The sequence below is a fragment of the Strongylocentrotus purpuratus genome, unplaced genomic scaffold, assembly GCF_000002235.5.
Source record: "Strongylocentrotus purpuratus isolate Spur 01 unplaced genomic scaffold, Spur_5.0 spur5_scaffold_3, whole genome shotgun sequence".
Classification (NCBI taxonomy): domain Eukaryota; kingdom Metazoa; phylum Echinodermata; class Echinoidea; order Camarodonta; family Strongylocentrotidae; genus Strongylocentrotus; species Strongylocentrotus purpuratus.
Genome location: NW_022145609.1, coordinates 8705441 through 8730078, shown reverse-complemented (window position 1 = coordinate 8730078; position 24638 = coordinate 8705441). Strand labels below are relative to the sequence as shown.

The window sequence follows — 24638 nt, the reverse complement described above, 5'->3', positions numbered from 1 at the left end:
CTAGAGGTCTAGAAATCTACTGGTCTGTGACACTGTCTGTGACTGTGTGGAACTGGTTGGTGTAAAAGTTACCGGTACCTATATAGGGATAGGCCTAGACCTCTACTTAGATCTAACTTTGTTAGACCTATTATGTTAGACCTAACCTACAGATCTAGATCTATAGGTCTAGTAGGCATAGACTAGACCTAGACCTAGACCTAGTCTATGTAATTTAAAGTAGGCCAAGAGTAACTTTAACATTAGCATTGCCATTAACGTAGGCCTAGGCCTACGCTACGGTTTGCAATTCATCAATCAAATGATAAATCCAAGCCAAGACCAAGTGAGGACTTTTCTAGACCGAAAACTCTGTCTTTAATTTCGTTGTTAGCCTCTTATTTGGGTAGGGTCGGCCCTAGGCCTACCCAAATAAAAGGCTATTAAGAGGCTAGCGACGAAATAGAGACATGATTTTCTGTCTAGAATCTAGGACTTTTCTAGCCAGGCTAGATCTAGATCTAGACTTCTACTAGAAATCTAGTAGTAGACCCCTACTAGTCTAGTAGGCTAGTAGCTTTAGAAAACTACATGGGGTATGGACTATGTTGCGTGTTAACTAGTAATCCCACATAATTCCCTTTTTTAATTAAACTACTAAAAAGCAGTATCCCTCCAGACAAGAAAACACTTAATAAATGATCACATCCAGACAAATTGATTATGGTTAAAAACTGGTTCTATATTCTATAATTTCACATAAGATACAATGATTACAGAATTATCAGAAACCTCTTCTGTCTATCTCAACAGTGACAGACAATTAAACTATCACTAGGCCCTTGGTAGTTACTATTAATAATCAAACATAGATAACTTCCAACAGCACATTAATGTAAAGGAGACTCAACTTAGTCACTATGGTATTAATGATTACCGCTGAATACAAGTCTCGAAATATCAGGAGTCTAGCTGTTCAGTACAACTCAAAACAGTACTAAAACAAGTCAGTTAAATATCATTCCCACTGCATGAATAATAACAGTCAAGAAAATACTACTCAAATCTAAGCTAGACAGCGTTTAGATTTACTTACATAGGCACGAAATATTGTGGTTCAAGAAACCGCTAAACAAATCTCTACTTGTGTATGTGTACGGAATGCACAACACGAGAATACAACAATATATCGGTGGATCTAGACTATAGCAGATCTAGATCAGTAGACCAGGCATAGGCCTAGAACTAGTGCAATTATAAACATGTAAAATATGTGTTAGTAAGCGTACGCACTCAACAACAGGCACTCAGTCAGTCAAAATAAGGCCTCACAATGATAAACAATGCAAAGCATAAATCACAATATAATTAACGTTACGTGAGTCATTGGAGTTGAATTCAAAGTAGATCTTCTTCAAGTTCTAGGTAGATGTAGAAACTAGCTAGTCGAAAACAGTGGTCGACGAGCTGGTTGTCGATCGCGTAGGATATGCAGACGATGATCGACGCTAGGTGAATACCACGATGATGAAGACGATGTTGAAGACAACGATGATGACAACAATGATGAAGACGACGCTGGTGAAGACAGCGATGATGAAGTCGACGATGAAGACGACGCTGGTGAAGACAGCGATGATGAAGACAACGGTGATGAAGACAACGATGATGAATCAGTTAACAGATGAATACAATGATGATGCAGTCAATGTCAATAGATCAACTTCAGTGACTTGCGATGCAGGTCGAAGAATCAAATGTCGAGACAATATATATGAAGTCGATGATAAAAGGTTGTCAAACAATAATGCAGGTGAGAAAAACGTTAGATCATATTAAATGTTCTATTCTCACTGCTGGTGAATTAAAGTGTCGTCAATGTTGAACATCGAGAGAGTCAAAATATATCTTGCAAAACGTACAAGATGTAAATAGGTGAGCACGTCCACCGGGAATGGTCCGGGGACGTAGCAGTTCAATCCTCGTTGGATACAATTTTCTAGGTACAAATATCAACACAATAACAGCATGTGTGTATACCAATATTAAAACAGCTCACTGATTCCCGCACAGGAAAATCAGAAGAGCGCCAATCAACTACAGCGCGATTGGTTCAAAACACGCGCACATGTATGTTAATTAAGCACGTGATCAAAATACTTATGAATAAATACGCGTACATCTATGTTAATTGGTCATGTGATCAAAATACTAATGAATAAACATCGTTATATAATAAATCGAGTTAAAACCAGTTCTGAGGACATGGCGTAATACCAAATCCTCGAACTCTCAATGACTTCTAAAGCGGCCATTTTGGATTAAAAACACAATATGTATACCAGTGAATTATAAATGAATGCACTGTAACATTTGTCGCTACATTAACCCCCCTACTAGACCCGAGCTTGCGTAAGCTCCGAGGGGCGAAAATACACAATTAAAAATATAAAGGAAACATATGTACAAAATACATTAATATACATGAAAATAACCACTATTTATGCGACACGTTCAATGTAGTGAACCTGAACGTACCTTTGCGGCCAGTGGACGTGGCGGCCTGAACGTGTGACACGCGCAGCAGGTTGCGATTTCACCAGAGCAGGAGCAGGCGTAGGAGCAGGTGCAGGAGCAGGCGCAGAGGTTGCGCGAAGTGCTGTGCGCAGAGGGGAGGAGACGGTAGGCTCTCCCTCTAGAGGCACGTCAGCCGCGGTAGTCCTAGCCGAAACGCTTTCCAAAAATGCGGGTTTCAGTCGATCAATGCTTACAGAAACATGCTTGCCCTTTTGCTCAATAACGAAAAACTTCGGGTTTCGTTTGAGAACCTTGAACGGACCCAAATACGGAGGCTGTAATGGCTTACGGACAGCATCGATACGCAAGAAAATATGCGTACAAGTATCGAGAGACCTCTGTACAAAACTGGTCTGTGGTGACCTACGTGTCGCTGTAGGCGCTAAAACAGACATATGGTCCTTCAAGCGTTGGACGTAGTCCGCGGGGTCAACAGTATCGTGTCGCGTAGGCACTATCAGCTGGCCTGGAAGACGCAACGCCGTCCCGTAGACTAGTTCGGCAGCGGAAGCTCCGATGTCTTCCTTAATAGCTGCGCGGATACCCAACATGACCAAAGGAAGGTATTCTTGCCAACGGTTCGGCTCGGGTTGAGATTTGAGAGAGGCTTTAAGTTGCCGATGGAACCGTTCCACCATACCGTTGGCCTGCGGGTGGTAGGCCGTGGTGGCTATGGTCCGACAACCTAGCAAATTAGCTAATGCAGTGAAAAGCGCAGATTGAAACTGACGACCTCGATCATGCGTAATCGTGGCTGGAGCTCCAAAGCGAGCTACCCAGTTCTCCACTAGAGCTATGGCTACTGTCTCGGCAGTGGCATCCGCTATCGGGATCGCTTCGGGCCAACGGGTGAACCTGTCGATACAAGTCAGCAGATAAATGTGCCCTTTCGAGGGCGGTAGTGGCCCAACAAGATCAATATGAACGTGTGCAAAACGGGCATCGGGGTTGGCAAAAGTGCCAAGCGGTGAGTGCGTATGACGTTGGATCTTTGCGCGCTGACATGGGATGCAAGTACGCGCCCATGTACAAATGTCCTTGTTCATACCCCGCCACACAAAACGGGCCGCTATAAGCTTTTGCGAAGCTTTAATGCCCGGATGCGCGAGATTGTGCAGATTGTCAAACAACGATCGACGGTGCGCTACCGATACATACGGCCGCGGATGCCCTGTGGACATGTCGCACCAAATGTGCGCGTCCCCTTCCGGAAGGAGGACCTTCTCAAATTTGAGCGAGGTTGACGTGTCTGAGCGCAGAGCAGCGAGCTCAACGTCATCGACTTGGTCGGTCGCGACTACACGCAGGTTAATCAAGTTCGGTAATTGCACTGAGTCAATCTCGGTGCGAGAAAGTGCATCAGCTACCTGATTATCAACGCCTCGAATATGGCGTATGTCGGAGGTAAACTGTGACACGTAATCGAGTTGCCGCGCTTCCCTAGGGGAATGTCGATCGGGCGATGTCTTGAGTGCGAAGGTAAGAGGCTTGTGGTCTGTAAAAACAAAAAAATCACGCCCCTCTAAGAAGTATCGGAAATGGCGTATTCCGAGGTAAATGGCTAGCAGCTCTCGACCAAAGGTACTATACCTAGTCTCGGGAGGCTTGAGGCGGCGAGAAAAGAACGCAAGCGGTCGCCACTCCCCTTCATGGAGTTGCTGTAACACACCACCTACGGCGAGATCGGAAGCGTCTACCGCGAGGCTTGTAGGTAGCTCAACAGACGGATATGTAAGCATCGTGACGTTCGCGAGGTCCTCTTTGACAGCCGCGAAAGCAGAGTCGCACACAGGGGACCAATCTAACGCCTTTCGAGAGCGCTTAGGTTGCTTGCGCAGCAAATCAGTCAAGGCGGCCAGCGAGGATGCGCACTTAGGCATAAATCGGCGGTAAAAATTAACCATGCCTAAGAACCGGCGCAGCTGGCGTAGCGAGGTAGGGCGCGGAAATTTGCGAATTACCGCGACCTTGTCATCCATCGGGGAGACGCCCTGGGCAGTCACATGGTGCCCTAGAAAGTCTAGTGCTTCGACTCCAAACTGGCATTTGTCAGGATGCACTACTACTCCATAATCACGGAGGCTTGTGAACAGCTGGCGCAAATGAGTCTCGTGCTGTTCGGGATTCTCGCTGGCAACAAGAATATCATCAAGATACACGAATACAAATGGCAGGTCACGGACGACCCTATCAATAAACCTTTGAAAGGTTTGCGCCGCGTTGCGTAGTCCGAATGGCATGCGTCGGAAATGGAATAACCCAAAAGGGGTTGTCAGCGCGGTCTTCTTCACATCATCAGGGTGTACGGGGATCTGATGATATGCGCGCACTAAGTCAACTTTGGAAAATACGCACTTGTCTCGCAACTGTGCGGCAAAGTCGTGAAGGTGCGGAATGGGATAGCGATCCGGGACGGTCACGCGATTAAGAGCGCGGTAATCGCCACATGGTCGCCAACCGCCTGACTTCTTTGGCACCATGTGGAGCGGCGACGCCCATGAACTGTCTGAGGGCTCGACAATGCCCAAATCGAGTAACCGGCCAAACTCGTCTTTAGCGATCTTGTGTTTGTCCGGCGCTAAGCGTCGAGGTCGTGCCGAAACTGGTGGGCCGGTTGTGAGTATTCTATGTGTGACGTCATGTTTCAACGGACAGTTCTTAAACATGGGCCGAGTTACTTCCGTGAACTCGGCAAGTAAGCGTTTGTAGACAGAATCGGAGTCTACTTGCACTATTGTGAGATTCAGCGACGGTAAGTCGGAGGCGATGCCATGTACGGACAGACTAGTGGTGGCATCCCAAAGTCGGTTTGTGCGCAAATCCACCAGTAAGCCGTAATGCCTCAAAAAATCTGCGCCGAGGATAGGCTGCGAAACATCGGCCAATATGAATGACCACTTAAACGAACGCCGCAGCCCAATACACACTGTGAGCTCACGCTGCCCATATGTGCATATGCGCGTCTTGTTTGCAGCCTGCAAAACGAGTGGCATAAGGTGCCTCTTATCAGCGGTGTTGGGAGGAATTACGCTTACCGCGGCACCCGTATCGACCAAAAATCGTGTCTCAGAATCTCTATCTGTGACATAGAACAAGCGACCGTCACGAAGAGGGCCAGTGAGGGGTGTCGCGCCCACCTCCTGGCCTAGTTGTTTTCCGCCGGCTTGCTATATGTGCATGGCGGGCGGCACTGGTGAGCCTTGTCACCCCACTTCTCATGATACCAGCAAACTTCAGAAGTGCTCGCTGATTTATAGCCGGATGAGTCGCGCTTCCTGTTGCTGCTCATGCTTCTCATGCTGCTGCTTCGGCTCCGCATGCAACCGATAGTGGCGGTCAATTCCTTGACCAATTTCGTGAGCGCAGCAACTTGGTGCTGAAGAGTATTGGGTTCAGTCATGACGCCGCGCCACGCCCACTGTTCACACAACTAAATTCAATGTATCAGTAAGAAATGTGATTATCTAATGGTAAAAAAAAATATTAATAAGCAAAGGTAATCTAACTAAATGTTTCTTATCTCAGGGGGATCACGTCGGGGTCACCAATTTAGAAAACTACATGGGGTATGGACTATGTTGCGTGTTAACTAGTAATCCCACATAATTCCCTTTTTTAATTAAACTACTAAAAAGCAGTATCCCTCCAGACAAGAAAACACTTAATAAATGATCACATCCAGACAAATTGATTATGGTTAAAAACTGGTTCTATATTCTATAATTTCACATAAGATACAATGATTACAGAATTATCAGAAACCTCTTCTGTCTATCTCAACAGTGACAGACAATTAAACTATCACTAGGCCCTTGGTAGTTACTATTAATAATCAAACATAGATAACTTCCAACAGCACATTAATGTAAAGGAGACTCAACTTAGTCACTATGGTATTAATGATTACCGCTGAATACAAGTCTCGAAATATCAGGAGTCTAGCTGTTCAGTACAACTCAAAACAGTACTAAAACAAGTCAGTTAAATATCATTCCCACTGCATGAATAATAACAGTCAAGAAAATACTACTCAAATCTAAGCTAGACAGCGTTTAGATTTACTTACATAGGCACGAAATATTGTGGTTCAAGAAACCGCTAAACAAATCTCTACTTGTGTATGTGTACGGAATGCACAACACGAGAATACAACAATATATCGGTGGATCTAGACTATAGCAGATCTAGATCAGTAGACCAGGCATAGGCCTAGAACTAGTGCAATTATAAACATGTAAAATATGTGTTAGTAAGCGTACGCACTCAACAACAGGCACTCAGTCAGTCAAAATAAGGCCTCACAATGATAAACAATGCAAAGCATAAATCACAATATAATTAACGTTACGTGAGTCATTGGAGTTGAATTCAAAGTAGATCTTCTTCAAGTTCTAGGTAGATGTAGAAACTAGCTAGTCGAAAACAGTGGTCGACGAGCTGGTTGTCGATCGCGTAGGATATGCAGACGATGATCGACGCTAGGTGAATACCACGATGATGAAGACGATGTTGAAGACAACGATGATGACAACAATGATGAAGACGACGCTGGTGAAGACAGCGATGATGAAGTCGACGATGAAGACGACGCTGGTGAAGACAGCGATGATGAAGACAACGGTGATGAATCAGTTAACAGATGAATACAATGATGATGCAGTCAATGTCAATAGATCAACTTCAGTGACTTGCGATGCAGGTCGAAGAATCAAATGTCGAGACAATATATATGAAGTCGATGATAAAAGGTTGTCAAACAATAATGCAGGTGAGAAAAACGTTAGATCATATTAAATGTTCTATTCTCACTGCTGGTGAATTAAAGTGTCGTCAATGTTGAACATCGAGAGAGTCAAAATATATCTTGCAAAACGTACAAGATGTAAATAGGTGAGCACGTCCACCGGGAATGGTCCGGGGACGTAGCAGTTCAATCCTCGTTGGATACAATTTTCTAGGTACAAATATCAACACAATAACAGCATGTGTGTATACCAATATTAAAACAGCTCACTGATTCCCGCACAGGAAAATCAGAAGAGCGCCAATCAACTACAGCGCGATTGGTTCAAAACACGCGCACATGTATGTTAATTAAGCACGTGATCAAAATACTTATGAATAAATACGCGTACATCTATGTTAATTGGTCATGTGATCAAAATACTAATGAATAAACATCGTTATATAATAAATCGAGTTAAAACCAGTTCTGAGGACATGGCGTAATACCAAATCCTCGAACTCTCAATGACTTCTAAAGCGGCCATTTTGGATTAAAAACACAATATGTATACCAGTGAATTATAAATGAATGCACTGTAACATTTGTCGCTACATAGCCTATCTATCTAGATCTACTGTGAGTGTGAGTTAGTCTAACACTAACAGTTAGTTTACATTTCAATCAAATTCAACTGCATGTAGATCTAGACCTAGGCTAGTTGACATTGGAATAATACAAACGGAATTAGGGTCTACCTGTTCCCTCTTTAAAATGTATTTTTTCAAAACAGTTCGATCTAACAAGTTAGGGCCTACTGTTAGTGTTAGACCCCGGTCCCCTAACAGTTAACGTTAGATCTAGACCCTAGACCTATCTTAATTCTTATCTAATTCAGGCGTAGAAATAGACCTAGAGAGGTCTAGATCTAGTCTAGATTCTAGACCTAGATGATCTAACGTTAGTCCTAACGTTAGTTCCCTAAACTTAAAGTTAGTCCCCCAAACTTTAGCCTTTTAGGGGACTAACGTTAGGACTAACTAGGAGTAGGACTGTAGCTCTAGAATCTAGACTAGATCTAGGTCTATGTCTACTGAATTAGATAAGATAGGGGACTGGGGTCTAACACTATCAGTGACACTAGTAACAGCAACTAAGATGTAGACTCTAGATCTAAATAGACTAGACTAGACCTAGGCTGGGGTCTAACTTCATTAGATCTGGACCTAATCAGAAAAAAATCCGTCTGGTTGGATGAGTCTTTGAACATTTTATTTTTTAGCTCTCTTCGAGAAGAATACGGCGAAGCCAGATGTAGAATCTAGTCTCAGTGGAGCAGATATAGGGTCTAGTCTGTAGCTCTAATAGTTAGAGTCTAGGTCTATTACTTTTAGATCTACACTGTAGACTATCGCCGAATGAAATATAGTCTAGGCCAGGGTCTAGCTCTAGATCTATATTGATTTTTTTTGTGTGTGTACTGACTGTATGGAGACCTAACTTAGTCCGATTGCAAGACACCCCTTGTGGAATAGGGCCCTATTCCCATAGGAAAGTGAAAAGTATGCCGCAGACCTGCCGCAGACCTGCCGCAGATCTGCCGCAGACCTGCCGCAGACTTTTAGTCTGCGGCAAAGAGTATGCCGAAGTATGCGGCAGAAAGAAATTTTGCTGCAGACTTGCCGCATACCAGTATGCCACAGGAACAGTCTGCGGCAGATCTGCGGCAGGATGAAATTTTGCTGCAGACTTGCCGCATACTAGTATGCCACAGGAACAGTCTGCGGCAGATCTGCGGCAGGATGAAACTTTGCTCCAGACTTGCTGCATACTAGTATGCCACAGGAACAGTCTGCGGCAGATCTGCGGCAGGATGAAACTTTGCTGCAGACTTGCCGCATACTAGTATGCCACAGGAACAGTCTGCGGCAGATCAGTACGCCACAGGAACAGTCTGTGGCAGGTCTGCCACAGGAAATCCCATTAAAGTCTAATAGGGCCAATTGAAACCAATCATCTCATGCATATTCATTATTACTTTACACGTGTGACAGAAAAATACATTTATCATGATTTGTTAAGCAAATTAAGACAATTAATGCACATCATTTTTGTGATTTCTATTTTCCTTTTGCCATTATTAACCAATAGATTATTTTGTCTGATCATGTTACAATTACATTCACGTTTAAGCAATAGATATATTGATTACTAACCAAGAAACTATGATTACTAACCAAGAAACAATATACATATTTAGTATATATATGTGTACGAGCCTGTGTCACTTTAAATGTTACTCTTGAATACACTTCAAATGATCAATGTGATGAAGTTAATACAATTGAGAATAGAATATACCTAATTGGTAATAACGATATATATTGGTATTACCTAATTGGTAATATCGATATTGCCAATATCGATTATGAAGTATCAATCAGTTTATCACTGGTTCTTCTACATGCATACTTTAATGCCACGTACTGGATATGAAAGAGTATGCGGCAGGTCTGCCGCAGGTCTATGTGAGATATGAATATTCATGACGAAGAGTCTGCGGCAGACCTGCCGCAGACTCTTCATCATACTGAAAGAGTATGCGGCAAGTCTGCGGCAAGTCTGCGGCAGACCTGCCGCAGACTCTTCATCATACTGAAAGAGTATGCGGCAAGTCTGCGGCAAGTCTGCGGCAGACCTGCCGCAGACTCTTCATCATACTGAAAGAGTATGCGGCAAGTCTGCGGCAAGTCTGCGGCAAAACTAATTTGCATGTGAAAAAGATGACTGTCTGCGGCAGGTCTGCTGCAGATCTGCGGCAAGTCTGCCGCAGGAGTATGCGGCAGGCTCATTTCTTTCCTATGGGTTATGCTAGAGGGTCTCATGACTCTGGATGGTCTCTGCTGCTAATGCTATTTCGTGCAAATTTTAATTATCAGATCGCACTGGGTCTGGGAACTGCATATTACTTCATTTATTCTTCAACTGCAAAACAAAATCCCTAAAACCTTACCAAACGAGTTTTATTAGGTCTAGATCTACTCTCTTAAAAAAAAAAAAGAAAAAAAAAAGCAACAGCAACAATAGCAAATGGATCACTCAGTTTTGTTGCTCCTCTTGACTTGAGAAAATAGGAACAGCAACAAAAACAACAAAATAACTCTGATTTTTTAGCGATATTTCCATCAAACTGGATAAAGTGCACGTCATTCGACCGCAAATAATAATTTCACATTTTCACACGCGAGGGCACTTAAGTATCAAAACACATATGCAAATCAACACATCACATCATAGGCGCCGGAACCGGAGGAGGGGGGGGGGGGGGGGGGGGGGGGGGGGGGGGGGGGGGGTGGGGGGCAAAATGCATTTTCACCCCCCCCCCCCCAAAAAAAAAAAAGCCCCTTCCCCCCAAAAAAGGGAAGAGGAAGAAAGAGGAGAAGAGTTGGAAAGAAAATGTATATAACTTCGAAAAATGTTTTATTTTCGCTCGCTCCCTTTGCTTGCTCACAAAATAAAAGATTATAATTATGTGTAATTTATACCTGTGCTCGTAACCAGCTCATTCGCTTCGCTCCCTCGCTTTCGAGTTTCTTTGAAATTTTTTACGCGTCGTATCGCCCCCCTGTGTATGCCACTGAGCCCCCTCCCCTTCAAAAAAGGAGCCCCCTGGGATGTTTGCCCCCCCCCCCCCAATCCAGAATTGCTTCCGGCGCGCCTGCATTACACACAGAGAAAAAGTCACTGACGGTGACCACATCTATATGATCTAAGTTCAGTAGTGAAATTCCAAAACAATGTCAACATTTAAAAATCTAGCTTCCATCGTCAATATGGGGGGCTAAGGCACAATATTTCAAGGCCAAAGCATGTGGTGCTTAAGTCTGGTCTTTAAGAACCGGGTCGGCTAAAACGTGCTAGGACTAGTATTAAGGGTTAATGAATGGAGCAGCTATTATATTACGCATGGGGTTTGACATTATGGTCTTCAAACTTAGTAATAGTTTGTATATGTATCACAGGTAAATTGCCGATTGGTCTACACCCAGTTTGTCTAATGCCCGTTTGGTCTCATCCCACATGGTCTAATCCCATTTTGTGTACAACCAGTTTGTCTAATAACCCTTTGGTATAATTGCCACTTAGCCTATTTACCATTTTGTCTAATTGTCAATTACGCTAAGCCCATTTTGTCTAATACACTTGGTCTAACACCATTTAGTCTGTTTGCCAGTTTGTCTAGTCACCAGCTTGTCTAATATTTGATTCGTCTAATCATCATTTTGTCTAATTACCTTTATGTCTAATTCACATTTGGGCTATAGGCCTAGGCCTACCAACTTTGGCTAATATCCAAAAAAGGCAATTTATCACTTTGTCTAATAACCATTTAGGCAAAGTTTCATTTTGTCTAAAGTAATAACCAGTTAGGCTACTTATCAATTAGTCTACTGACCAGTTAGTCTACGTTCCATTTAGTCTAAAGTACATTTGGTCTAATGGCCATTTGGTCTAAACTCTAAGACCATTTGGTCTAATGTGGTCTGATTTCCATTTGGTCTAATGACCATTCAGTCTAACGTCTAATTGGTCTGTCCATTCAATCTAATGCCAATGAATCTAATGATCATTTGGTCTAATGTCCATTTGTTCCAATGCCCGTTTTGTCTAATCCCCATTTAGTCTCATGTCCATTTTGTCTAATTCACATACTATTGTTTGTCGGCTATCAGAACATTTTGCCCTATGTCCTGAAATTTTGTACCTGTCATTTTCGGTGGGCATGGTATAGGCCCTAATCTCCTGGTGTACGTATATTATGTCTATGTAAATTGCCCTATTTCTTTGCCATCATGACATGGTATGACTCACGTGACATGTATCTTTCACTGGTTAATTGCCACTTGTTCTACACCCAGTTTGTCTGATGCCCGTTCTGTCTCATCTCAAATGGTCCAATCCCATTTTTTCTACAACCAGTTCGTCTAAAAACCCTTTGGTCTAATTGCCACTTAGCCTATTTACCATTTCGTCTAATTGTCAATTACGCTAAGCCCATTTTGTCTAATACACTTGGTCTAACACCACTTAGTCTGTTTGCCAGTTTGTCTAGTCACCAGCTTGTCTAATATTTGATTCGTCTAATCATCATTTTGTCTATTATTCATTTTTTTCTCATTACCTTTATGTCTAATTCACATTTGGGCTATACCCACTTTGGCTAATATCCACTTAGGCAACTTATCACTTTGTTTAAAGGGAAAGTCCACCCCAGGATTTTTTTTAGCTGACGATATAGACCTAATAATACCATGAAGAATGATACAAGTCTCATTAAAATCCATGATCACATAACGAAGATATATCGACTTTTTTATCGAAAATCAGCCGCCCCCCAATGCAAATGCGTTACATGGGCAAAAAACGATCGCCAAAAAATAACCGATAGTATCGAAATTGTGACGTATGTTGCGAGCTGCCTTCTTATTTCGCAGACATTCACTTTCGCTCGCGGTACACTGTTATCGCACTGACACGACGAATCATGAATGAAAGTGAAAGCGAAAGTGAATGTCTCCGAAATAAGAAGGCAGCTCGCAACATACGTCACAATCGTTTCATGCCCATGTAACGCATTTGCATTTGGGGGGCGGCTGATTTTCGATAAAAAAGTCGATATATCTTCGTTATGTGATCATGGATTTTAATGAGACTTGTATCATTCTTCATGGTATTATTAGGTCTATATCGTCAGCTAAAGAAAATCCTGGGGTGGACTATCCCTTTAATAGGCCTAACCATTTAGGCAAAATTTCATTTTGGGGGGTTGAGTGATGCCGAATATCCTCGGCCGCGGAGTAAAGGACCGAGCGGGGAAAGGGTTTGGAGGTTCCAACGTGAAGGATAGACTAAATAAGCAGGGGGGGGGGGGGGGGTAGGACCTGTTTTTTTTTGCTGCCAGTTAACCACAAAAAAATGTTTTCAAACAATATCACAGAGGTACATCCTCATTACTTGAATGAAAACTTTAGGCGATTTGAACCTTTACTTAGAGTATGAACCATATTTCGTTTTTAAATTTTGCGAGCGGGCGAAGCAAGCCAGTTGAAAACTCCATCTTCTAGCTATAAAAAAAATGTTATTTGTCCTCAAAGTACACTCAAGCAATGTAGATAGATATATAGACATATCTGTACTTAGTTTCTCTTGACATAACAGCTGTCATCCACACAACACTTGTTCACCTTAGTTTGTGTTTATTATTGTGTTTATCTATATCTGTACTTAGTTTCTTTTGACATTACAGCTGTCATCCACACAACACTTGTTCACCTTAGTTTGTGTTTATTTATCATTTTCCATTTGGTGTCTATTTTTGTCATTTCTTGATTGTACAGACTTGATGAAGGCCAGGGGCCGAAAGCTTGTATAAAATAAAGAAAGGAATTAAGCACTACGTCAGTTCCCTTATCTCATTCTTTCGCATATATATATATATATATATATTACCTTGATTTGGAAATACACATTTCTATGTAATTTGATAGAATAACTTGGCAACATAGGCCTACATGTATAATCATCTAATTTTTACAAGCACCTCCATGACTATTAGATTAATGTCTAATTAACACTTTTTTTTGTTTATTGTAGGTTTATCAAGATGGATTTGTATGCATTTATGGAGGAAAGAGGCATGGACAGAAGTGTTATAGAACAGATGAGAAAAGAAAAGGTGAGATCAATTTTTGAAATAGTCGGGGGGGGGGGGTGTGCCTGCCCGATGTATTTACTTAGATGAAGAACAAAAAACGACGCACACGTTCTCTAGTACTGGCTTGTATAGTCTATGCTTCTTGTAGACGTTTATTCTTGTCAAAAGCCGTAAGAACTGAAAATGACAAAGTCAAAACATACATATAATAAGTATAACGGTATTTACATTTGGTATCAATCTTTTAGAAATAAACGTTTCAGTGTTCAACGATTACTTCAATGATCGTTCAATTAACTACTTGATGTACGAAATACATGTATAATAAAATAACTTCTTGATGTACAAAATACATGTATAATAAATTGACATTTAACGTGAACAACGTCTAAACTTCCATTTATGTATCTGTACTTGAGGTATTGTTTCTTTGGAATAACTTTCATGCACATTGTATAAATAATAATACTGTTAAGTGACTTCACCAGAATGATGATTACACACCGAGAATAACAAGTTTGTGGTTTATAATAAGATTAATTTAACACAGCTCAAAATATGAACCACACATCATAATGGAATAAACATATTACAGTGAGGCACTTATATGTAAGCTTACCACTGTGCCTGCTGAGTGCTGACATCAAAGACAGACCGATTTACTTTCAACTTGATGCACATCTTGTTACAGTTACAGCCTTATACTGTTCCCATATCGTTAAACTGATGAAAAGCTCAAGGTTTGATGGCTTCCTTGGCGAGCATTGTTCGTAAATCATCGAACATTTATGTGCATGCTTGGTTTGTTTTTATGAAGCGCTAGCGCCCCAAAACTATGGAGTGCCGACTGTTACAGGGGGGGGGGGGGGGGGGGGGGGCTCTGTCATTACAAGTTGGACACCATGCTTGTAAATGAACTTTCAAAATGGACCCTAAACAAGTAATTAGACTTCATCTCAGAATACCCAAACAAGTATTTTGTCAGGTTTTCCCACTCTAAACAAGTAAATTAGCTGTTGTAAAAGTATACCCTTTTCCCTGATTTTGTCAATTTTGATACCCTTTTCATTGTATGCGCATACATTGTCTGTGAAAAACAACCCCTTTTTAATGTTCTTTTCTGTACGAGCATGGTGTCCGCCTTGTAATGGAAGTGCCCCCCCCCCCCCCGGGAATAGTGTCCTAAGGCTTGTATTGGGGGCAGTTATTATCAGAGTGGTATGATATATCTTATCCATGAAATAAACATGAAACATTTGCATTTGTATAGCCAGGGCTCCACACTAACTCTTTTGGTTAAGGGTCCAGATCTAAATCCCAGGCTCCCCTTGTATTGGGCTCTGTATTGAAATTGTTCACTTTTGGGCTCCCAGACCTGAATTTTAGGCGCCCATGTGTTCCGGGCGCCTGCTAATATCAAGCCCTGGTATAGCTAAGGAAATTGTAAAGCATAAAGGTAAAGCTTTTTGATGTTTAAATTTTATAATATGTTTCTTTGAATACATAGTTTGAATGCATTTCTTGAGACAGTGTGTAGTTATTAACCGGTATAACACATGCAGCAATCAAGTAAATATAAAAGACAGCACAGGACAAATCTTGCCCACCTTTGTCAGTGACGTTCATTTTGCACATGGTTAACATGGAATGCTTCTTTGTTTTGGCCTTTCCTCAATTAGCCTTTTGCTCTTTTTTGCTGAAAAAAATTAGCTCTTTTTCATATGTATTCTCTCACCTTCTTGTAATTTACAGATTGTTGCTTCCATTCTGCTATTGATGGATGAGGATGAGCTCAAGAAGTTTGTGCCACTATTGGGGGATAGACTAGCACTGCGCAAATTTTCAGAAGAAAGCACTCAGAAAGTGTCTACCAGCTCATCAAAGTCTTCCAAAAAAGACTCGCTTCTCTGTAAACTTAGACAGAAATTGGGGATGAAAAGAGATAGGGAGGATGGTGAAAATAGTATTGGGTATGAAGATTCTGCAAGTTGTTCCTATGGGAGAACTCATAAAATGCTAGGGAACAAAAATGCTGAAAGATTGGACAGAAGAATAGATGTCGGATGGATGGACTTTGATCATATGTTAGGCAGATACAAGCAGGTACGTAAGACGAACGGAGGAGGCATCAGATCTCTGTCTGTGTCTAAGCTATGCAAGCCTGCTGAACTGCTACAAATTGTAGAAGAGCTCTTCTTCCCGGATGGCATTTCAGCTAAAGGGGAAAAAGAAAACTTTGAATGCTCCTTAGTGGACTTTCGACAGCAGCCTCTTGAAGGAGATGTTGGACAACTCTACAGCAGATCAAAAATGCCAACCCTTAGGTTTTACCTGCGCACAGTGTCCAAAGTACAGGAGCATGACAAATCTAAGGGCAAGTCAAAGGGCAAGTCAAAGGTCAAGAAGAGGAGGACGGTTCATGTGAGGGATCATGAATATGATACAAGTAGTAGTGAAGCTGATTTGCCTGAAATTTTGCTAAATTCTGGTGAACATTCTACAAGCACCCACTCTTCATCTTCATCTGTATGTTGTCTGGAAGATGACAGTACCAAGTCCAGCAACTTATTTTCGGGAGTGAAGGAACTTGCAGACTCACCAACTATTTCATTTGGGCCATCGCACTCTACTCCAACGCAGGAACAGCTCGATGTCACGATTAGGGACCCAGTTAACTCATTGCCAGCTGAACAGATATTGGCTGAAGTCATTACTGATGAGCCATCAACCTTTGTGCATGAAGAACATCAGCATGAACAACAAGCAGACCAGCAGATTCCTATGGCTGAAGATCAGATGAATGACTTTCCAACTGTATATGTAGAGCTGGTTGAAGGACAGACAAATGACTTTCCAACTAACCAAACACAATTTGAAGTTCTCCTCATTCGAAGAAGTTATTTAATAACAGATATGATGAATGCTTTTTCGGACGAAAGCATACTGAAGGCTAATATTGCTGTCCATATGATTCTCCATGATGGGAATCTAGAGAAGGGCCAGGGTAACGGAGTATATAAGGATGCCATAACCCAATTTTGGGATGAGGTGTATGAACAGATGACAAGTGGAGACTCTTCAAGGATACCTGTCTTGAGACATGATTATGGGGAGAAAGAATGGCAGACACTAGGACGCATCATCACAAAAGGCTGGTGGGACCACAAGTACTTTCCCATCAGGTTGACACAAGACTTTATGGTTAATGCAATCTGGGGATCCACGTTCTGTAATGGTGACATGGTGGAGGCCTTCCTAAGTTTGCTCCCAGAATCAGAAAAGGAAGTCGTGAAATCAGCACTTAGTAATTTCCCCGAAGACATTGAAGAGCTCATTGATATCCTGAGTGGCTATGATTGTCGAAAGGTACCAACAAACGAAAACTTCAGCTGTCTCCTTTCAGAGTTGGGCCATAAGGAAATCATCCAAAAGCCAATGTACATTGCTGACTGCATGAGACCAGTCCTTCAAAACCTTCAGAATGAGCTGACCCAGGAAAGCTTAAGTGAAATATATGCTTCACTGCATCCGACATCGAAAAAAGTGATTGACAAGTTGGAGTTCTCAAGGGATCTCTCACCCAATGAGCGGGCGGTATCAACGTACCTGAAGAAGTACTTGCGGTCATTAAACCAAGGCATGCTGAGAAGATTCCTTAGGTACTGTACAGGATTAGATATTCTCTGTAACTCAGATATCAGGGTTACATTCTGTTCCTTGGATGGTCTCCAGAGGAGGCCCATTGGCCACACTTGTGGTAACGTGATAGAATTGTCATCCACCTATGATGACTATATAGAGTTTAGACAAGAGTTTAATCACATTCTAGAAAGTGGTCTATGGGTTATGGATGCTCTTTAAATACTTTTCAAGGAAAGGAGCTATACTCAAGAATGTTGTGCAGAATTACAAAATGCTAGGTTGAATGTGGAAGAGAGTCACATAATCTTAAATGAAATATTCTTTTTATTGTTTTACAAAACCTATTACTGGGTAATATTTGTTTTATGATGTTTGAATATGATTGACTTTTTTATCAGACTGCATGGTCATTGTTGATTAAACAGGGTATATTCATATCAGACTCCTTTTTAGGGTTATGGTTACAATTATTTTACCTTTGTGATCTGAAAGTTCTTCTGTGCTCGGAGACGAAGTGGGGACTATAATTTTACGTGTGACCTGAGAAAGAAGCAGAATCGTATGTACGATATGGTAATAAAGGCTTTGGAATGATATGTATTTTTCAAAGCCTTTGTAGGTTTCATCTTATGGTGATTGAACATACCATTGTTTAAGATCAGCGCTCTAGTTGTGTATTTGGTTTGTGTAGCAGGTTTTGGCTGTAACAGTTTGCCAAAGTTAATGTTATAGTGGTTATTTTAAAGGAAGGTTTTACTACCATTTAGGGGTCAAAGTTAAAAGATCAATGCTCATTTTTTGATGAAAAGTTTTACATTTTTATACTGGGTCTAAGTATTACCTCAGAAATGGACTTTAATCTAAGTATCATGGAATGATAAATTACTGGTGTTTGATCCAAGATTCAAAGTCAAAGGTCACAGAAGTCAATTTACACCAAAAAAATAATGACACATTTGGGGGCTATTTCAGTATTGGTGTAATTGCTAGGAATGGCAAGGCTCTTGACAACATATTTGTGCGGGTACAGTGTTTTCACAGAAGGCGGAGGCATATGTATCTGTAGTTTTCAATGTACATGTATGACTTTGCACAATTCAACCATAGGAGGGGTTGTCAATAGGATATCTTGAAAAATTAATGACTTATATGCCAATGTTTCATATTTTATGTTTCAAGCAGAATGGTATGTATACGATTTGGTAATAAAGGTTTTGGAATGATGTGTATTTTTCGAAAGGTTTTGTAGGTTTGATCTTATGGTGATTGCACATACCATTGTTTAAAATCAGCGCTCTTGTGTATTTGGTTTGTGTTGATGTTTATATTTTTATCTAAGGTTTTGGCCGTAACAGTTTGCCAAAGTTAATGTTGTAGTGGTTATTTTAAAGGAAGGTTTTATTACCATTTAGGGGTCAAAGTTCAAAGATCAATGCTCATTTTTTATTGAAAAGTTTAACATTTTTATACTGGGTTTGACTTTGCACAATTCAACTTTGAAAAATTAATGATTTATATGCCAATGTTTCATATTTTATGTTTCAAGCAGAATGGTATGTATACGATTTGGTAATAAAGGTTTTGGAATGATGTGTATTTTTCGAAAGGTTTCGTAGGTTTGATCTTATGGTGGTTGCACATACCATTGTTTAAAATCAGCATTCTAGTTGTGTATTTGGTTTGTGTTGATGTTTATATTTTTATCTAAGGTTTTGGCTGTAACAGTTTGCCAAAGTTAATGTTATAGTGGTTATTTTAAAGGAAGCTTTTGTTACCATATAGGGGTCAAAGTTAATGTTATAGTGGTTATTTTAAAGGAAGCTTTTGTTACCATATAGGGGTCAAAGTTAAAAGATCAATGCTCATTTTTTAATGAAAAGTTTTACATTTTTATACTGGGTCTAAGTATTACCTCAGAAATGGACTTTAATCTAAGTATCATGGAATGATAAATTACCGGTAAACTTAATTCTTTGATCCAAGATTCAAAGTCAAAGGTCACAGAAGTCAATTTACACCAATAGATATGACACATTTTGGGGTTATTTCAGTATTGGTGTAATCGTTAGGGATGGCAAGGTTCTTGGCAACACATACATGTATGTACGTGCAGGTACTATGTTTTCACAGAAGGCGGAGGCAGCTGTAGTTTTTAATGTACATGTATGACTTTGCACAATTCAACCATAGGAGGGGGGGGGGGGTTGTCAATAGGGTATCTTGAATAATCAATGATTTATATGCCAGTGTCTCAGTATCAAAAGAATGATCTAAAATACACAAAAGTCTAATGATCCAGTCATCCATCGTTAAAGTAATGATATTATTTTTTATGTGGTAACTTTGCAAACACACATAAAGAATCATTTCATACAGACTCTTTGCATACTTTACCATCAGAGCGAGGATTTATTTATTATGTTGAGGTCAAAGATTTGAAAATATCTGATATGGCTGAGCAACAGTTAGCTGTGTAGCTACAGTAACATGGTCTATCCACACTGTCCAATTCATTTAGTTTTACTGATATAATGTCATAGAGGTTAAAAGGTATGGTCTTGAAAATATAAATATGGCTAATGGAAAGCAATAAAACACTGGCACAGCATGGTTATAAGACATTTATAAACCCCGAAGAGGATATTTTGTGAACACATGGTCTGACTATTCTTTGTTATTTAATTGTTTGGTTATTTACAGTCAGAAAAAAAACATGAGGGCCTTACATTATATTTACATTGCTCAAAAAGCTTGTAAATAGTTGACACACAGTATGCAAGTTACATGTACGTACATTATTGTATAGTCGTATAATATTTCTGTAGCAATTACTGTTCAGGGCGTATATATTTAAGACCAGTGCTTTTAAAGGAAAATTAGAAGCAGCAACACTCATATAATTAAAGGAAATGATTCATCCTCAACAAGTCATTATTACCATCTTTTAGTGTCCTTTGTTGTTTCAGTAGGGTTGTACCAACCATTTCCCACAATATTAGTGTAAGCAATAAAATGTGTTCATAAAACATCTACATGTAGTTTATACAGTAGAAACTCGGTATAAAGAGATCTGATATAACAAAACTCCTGATATAAAGAGGTAAAATCCGGTCCCAGCTCTCTATAACTTATTGTTTAATAAACCTGCTGTATAAACAAGATTACTGCTATAACAAGGTACATGTATTTTTGATGGTCCCAAGCACCTCGTTATACTGAGTTTCCACTGTATACACATGTATTTAAAGCAGAAAAATAAAAAACAATTAATTAATAATATTTCTGCTGGACTGTGTTATATAAAGTTTGGGTGAGATATGCGGACTCAAATATAAGCATATGTACATGAACTTGCCACAATAATCAAAACACTTCAAATAAAACTTGTTTTCGTTTTCGTTCAGCTTGTTATGTCATTAACTGTCGTTCATATTTAACACCGAATAAGCAAGAACACTCCTGTCTCAGTAAAGTATATTTTTATTGTAAGACAGTACTAGCCTTTGAAAGAAATTAATTCAAGAACTCTGGATAATGAACGAATAGCATTACCGTAAAAACGTTAGCATCAGTTTGGCATTGTGATATGATATCACTTTTTATCAAAGTTATTATAAAGTCCTTTATACAAATATAGGAACACTTATTGCTACCCTCTGTTATGAAGAAATAGAAATATGGATAATACTAAACACAACAAAAATAGTTTACCCCCCCCCCCCCAAATGAAAGTAGCATAACTTTTGAACGGGTTGGTGTTTAGTAACAAAATTTGCAGATAAAAGCATGTGTGCAAAAATGAGCATGATTTTAATTGTAACGCCTGAATGGTCACACATGAAACAAAAAATGTCACTTTTTTAAAATCACATATGAATCCATTTTTAGGATAAAAACTGAACAAATAATGGGTAAAACCTTACTTGGATGGATGTGTATTAGTGTCTTTTTGTTATGTTATCAATTATCACACTCTATCCTACTAATCTGGGCACTTTTTACGATCCGATTGCAAAATTGACCTTTTTTGGCGAAAAATGCACTTCCCAATATTTTCACGAAAATCAAGCTTAACCCCCAAAAGGCGTTAAAAAGAGTTGTTTTTCTTGAAAAATATGTCCATCCATGCGCAAAACTAATGGTCAGATGAATAGGAGTCTGAAGATTGGTATAAAAGCAAAAAATTTATTTTTATTGTACACGAGAACCATAATTTACATAATTTTTGGTACATATGGTGCTCATAAAAATACCCTTGTGACTTTTGAAAAGTGACATTTTTTTCTTGACCTTTGTTCATTCATGAATATAGGATTATGCTGATTTTTACACATACGATAACAATATAGTTGATTAATATCACCTGCAAATTTTGTTACTTGACACCTCCCAGTTAAAAAGTTATGTCACTTTCCTTAGGGGGTAAAAACATTTTTGTTGTGTTTATATGCAGATCATTTTAAGCAATGTGGTGAATATGTGAATAAAAAAAAAACGGATCAGACGCTTCAGTCTTCTAGTCTTCTTTGAAGAGAGGAAAGATGTCATTGTGGGGAAAGGTATGAATAAGTCTTGGTTGCTGATCCAAGCATTGTAGAAAAATATCTACTTGTGTTTTTCATTTAATATCAAAATACACATGCAATTAATGCAAAATACTCTGATTAAATCATCCTCAGCAAGTGCATTCTCAAAGTATGATATAGGTTCAGTCCTTCTTCGCTATTCTGCGGTACAGGTAGTTGTTCTTCAGTCATCAGGATCGAGCAAAGGTCAAATACGTCTCTGTCACAAGGGTACTGACTTTTGAAAGTACATTCTTCCTCGCATACTTCAACCTCATCGTTTTCCAACGGCACAAGAAAATCTTGTGTTCCATACACCTGGGGTGTCCTGTACATCACGTTGGGGCGACCAAATGGTCCACACTGGTTCCTTGATTTGCTGATTCTATGAGCGTTCCATTCCTTAGCAACCTTGTCCAGTTCTTCCTGTTCCATATACAAAGAAGAAGAAAATAAATATTATTATTATACATTTGATAAAAATATACTTTTTTCATTTCTTTAAGGATTTATCGCTAACATATTTTAAGAGATTTCAGCTGACAAGTATTCAGTTATGGAGTGGGTTATCCATGGTGAAGTACTGAGAAAATATCAAAACCCTCCAATGGCGTAGCTAGGATTTCATTTCAGGGGGGCGGTAAGGATGAGCACGCGAAGCGTAAAAATTACATACCGCGCGCGCCCTAGGGGGGAGGGTGCAGGGAGGGGGGTTAATTCTCGCGTTTTTAAATTAAGCAACGTAATGATAATAATAATGATAATAATCATAATCACAATAATAATAATAATAATAATAATAATAATAATAATGATAACAACAACTGGATTTTATAGCGTCTTTTCCAGAGGATACAAGGCGCTATTTTCCAGCTATCCGGTGACATAAGATTGATTGTGATTGGTTTAAAAAGGGGCCCTTTTCAAATTTTATGTTTAGTGCACAATGTTGGTAAAAGTTGAGCCATGAAAAATAAATTTATTTTATTTTGTTATTTTGGGATGAAAGCAGAACATACCCCCATCCAAATTAAAGGCTTAAGTGAGCTATTGGGATCGCTCGACCTCGACCAACACTTCTAGAGCTGGTTAACAGCATGAACACATATCAATTTACCTGAATTAGATTCATGAAACAAAACTGCAGCAGTGACTTGTCCAGGTGATCTCCAGTAAAGTGACCTTGATCTTTCACTTGTCCAAACATGTTCAGCCAGAACTGTATAGAGTGCTTTCTAAGGACGCCCCACCAACTCTCTATTCTTTGGTTATGCTGGCTCGTTCCTTGCATAAAACTCTTTTCAGACGCAAGTGGGTCGTCACCATTTCTGCGCAGAAATTGTTGCATTTGGCGGACAGTGTTATTCTCTGTTCCAAAATCTGATCGAATGACACGAGGACATCCCATCTCTTTCCTAACCGTTTGCATGTAGTATCCAGCTATTACTCTGGGATTATTGTTTGTCGTGTAAGCTTCTAGCCAAACTACCTTCCTTGAATAGCCATCTACACATCCATTGATGCAGATTCCAAAAGGTTTTAATTTGTCATAGGAGTCTAGATGCCATATAAAGTTTGGTCCCCGTCCTCGATATAAACGCCTTCGTAGCCTTCTACGTGATCGGTATTCAAGACCTATTGGGTCTAACACTCCGAGTAGATGCCGAACAGTTTCTTTGTCAATGTTGATACCATTTTGGATGCATTTCAGGTGCATCCATCGATAACCATGTAAGCACCCTGAACTCTGAAGTTCCTGTAGAATAAAGCAAGCTACATCTAACTCATCAGTATGGTTTTTACGACGATAAAGACCAAGGTCTCGCAACTTTCTGTTCAATGTTCGTTTGCTTATCGCTACATTGTGATTGAATAAAAGAGAAGCAATGATTTCGTTGTAATTATATCCTAAATTAAAGTAATTCCGAACCAAGCCTTCACATTCCATTGCCACAAGAAGGTCCTGTTCCAAAGGATCGTGAGATACATTGAAAACGTAAAAGGGTATAGCTATAATGCAGCTCCAGATGTCCTGTCCTGCACGCTTGACCGGCCATCAGTTATGTATTTGTAACAACGTGATTTTCTATTATAGAACGTAACATGCAGACTACGGTAATCTGTTTAAACAGATTATAATCTGTTTAAACAGATTAGAAGAAATATCGTAATCTGTTATAACAGATTAGTAGAAATACCGTAATCTGTTTAAACAGATTATAATCTGTTTAAACAGATTAGTTGAAGTACTGTAATCTGTTTAAACAGATTAGTAGAAATACCGTAATCTGTTTAAACAGATTAGTAGAAATACCGTAATCTGTTTAAACAGATTATAATCTGTTTAAACAGATTAGAAGAAATATCGTAATCTGTTTAAACAGATTAGTAGAAATACCGTAATCTGTTTAAACAGATTAGTAGAAATACCGTAATC

At 39.9% G+C, this 24638-nt stretch overlaps 2 protein-coding genes and 1 long non-coding RNA gene across 3 annotated transcripts; 1 reads left to right on the top strand and 2 right to left on the bottom strand.

The window, feature by feature from the left end:
* Nucleotides 1–13229: 13229 nt before the first annotated feature.
* LOC105443657 lies at nt 13230–20567 on the top strand. The gene is made up of 2 exons (XM_011677081.2): nt 13230–14015; nt 15747–20567. The coding sequence occupies exons 1-2, from the start codon at nt 13944–13946 to the stop codon at nt 17853–17855; spliced, it is 2181 nt and encodes a 726-aa protein (XP_011675383.2). The 5' UTR covers nt 13230–13943; the 3' UTR covers nt 17856–20567.
* LOC105443656 lies at nt 14115–14857 on the bottom strand. Its single transcript, XR_972821.2, has 2 exons — nt 14614–14857; nt 14115–14171 (listed from the first exon to the last, which is right to left on the bottom strand). It is a non-coding gene; the product is annotated as an uncharacterized LOC105443656 (long non-coding RNA).
* On the bottom strand, nt 20021–24318 carry LOC115928666. Its single transcript, XM_030996338.1, has 2 exons — nt 23319–24318; nt 20021–22627 (listed from the first exon to the last, which is right to left on the bottom strand). Exons 1-2 carry the CDS (start codon nt 24147–24149, stop codon nt 22301–22303), a joined length of 1158 nt encoding a protein of 385 aa, XP_030852198.1. The 5' UTR covers nt 24150–24318; the 3' UTR covers nt 20021–22300.
* Nucleotides 24319–24638: the final 320 nt, after the last annotated feature.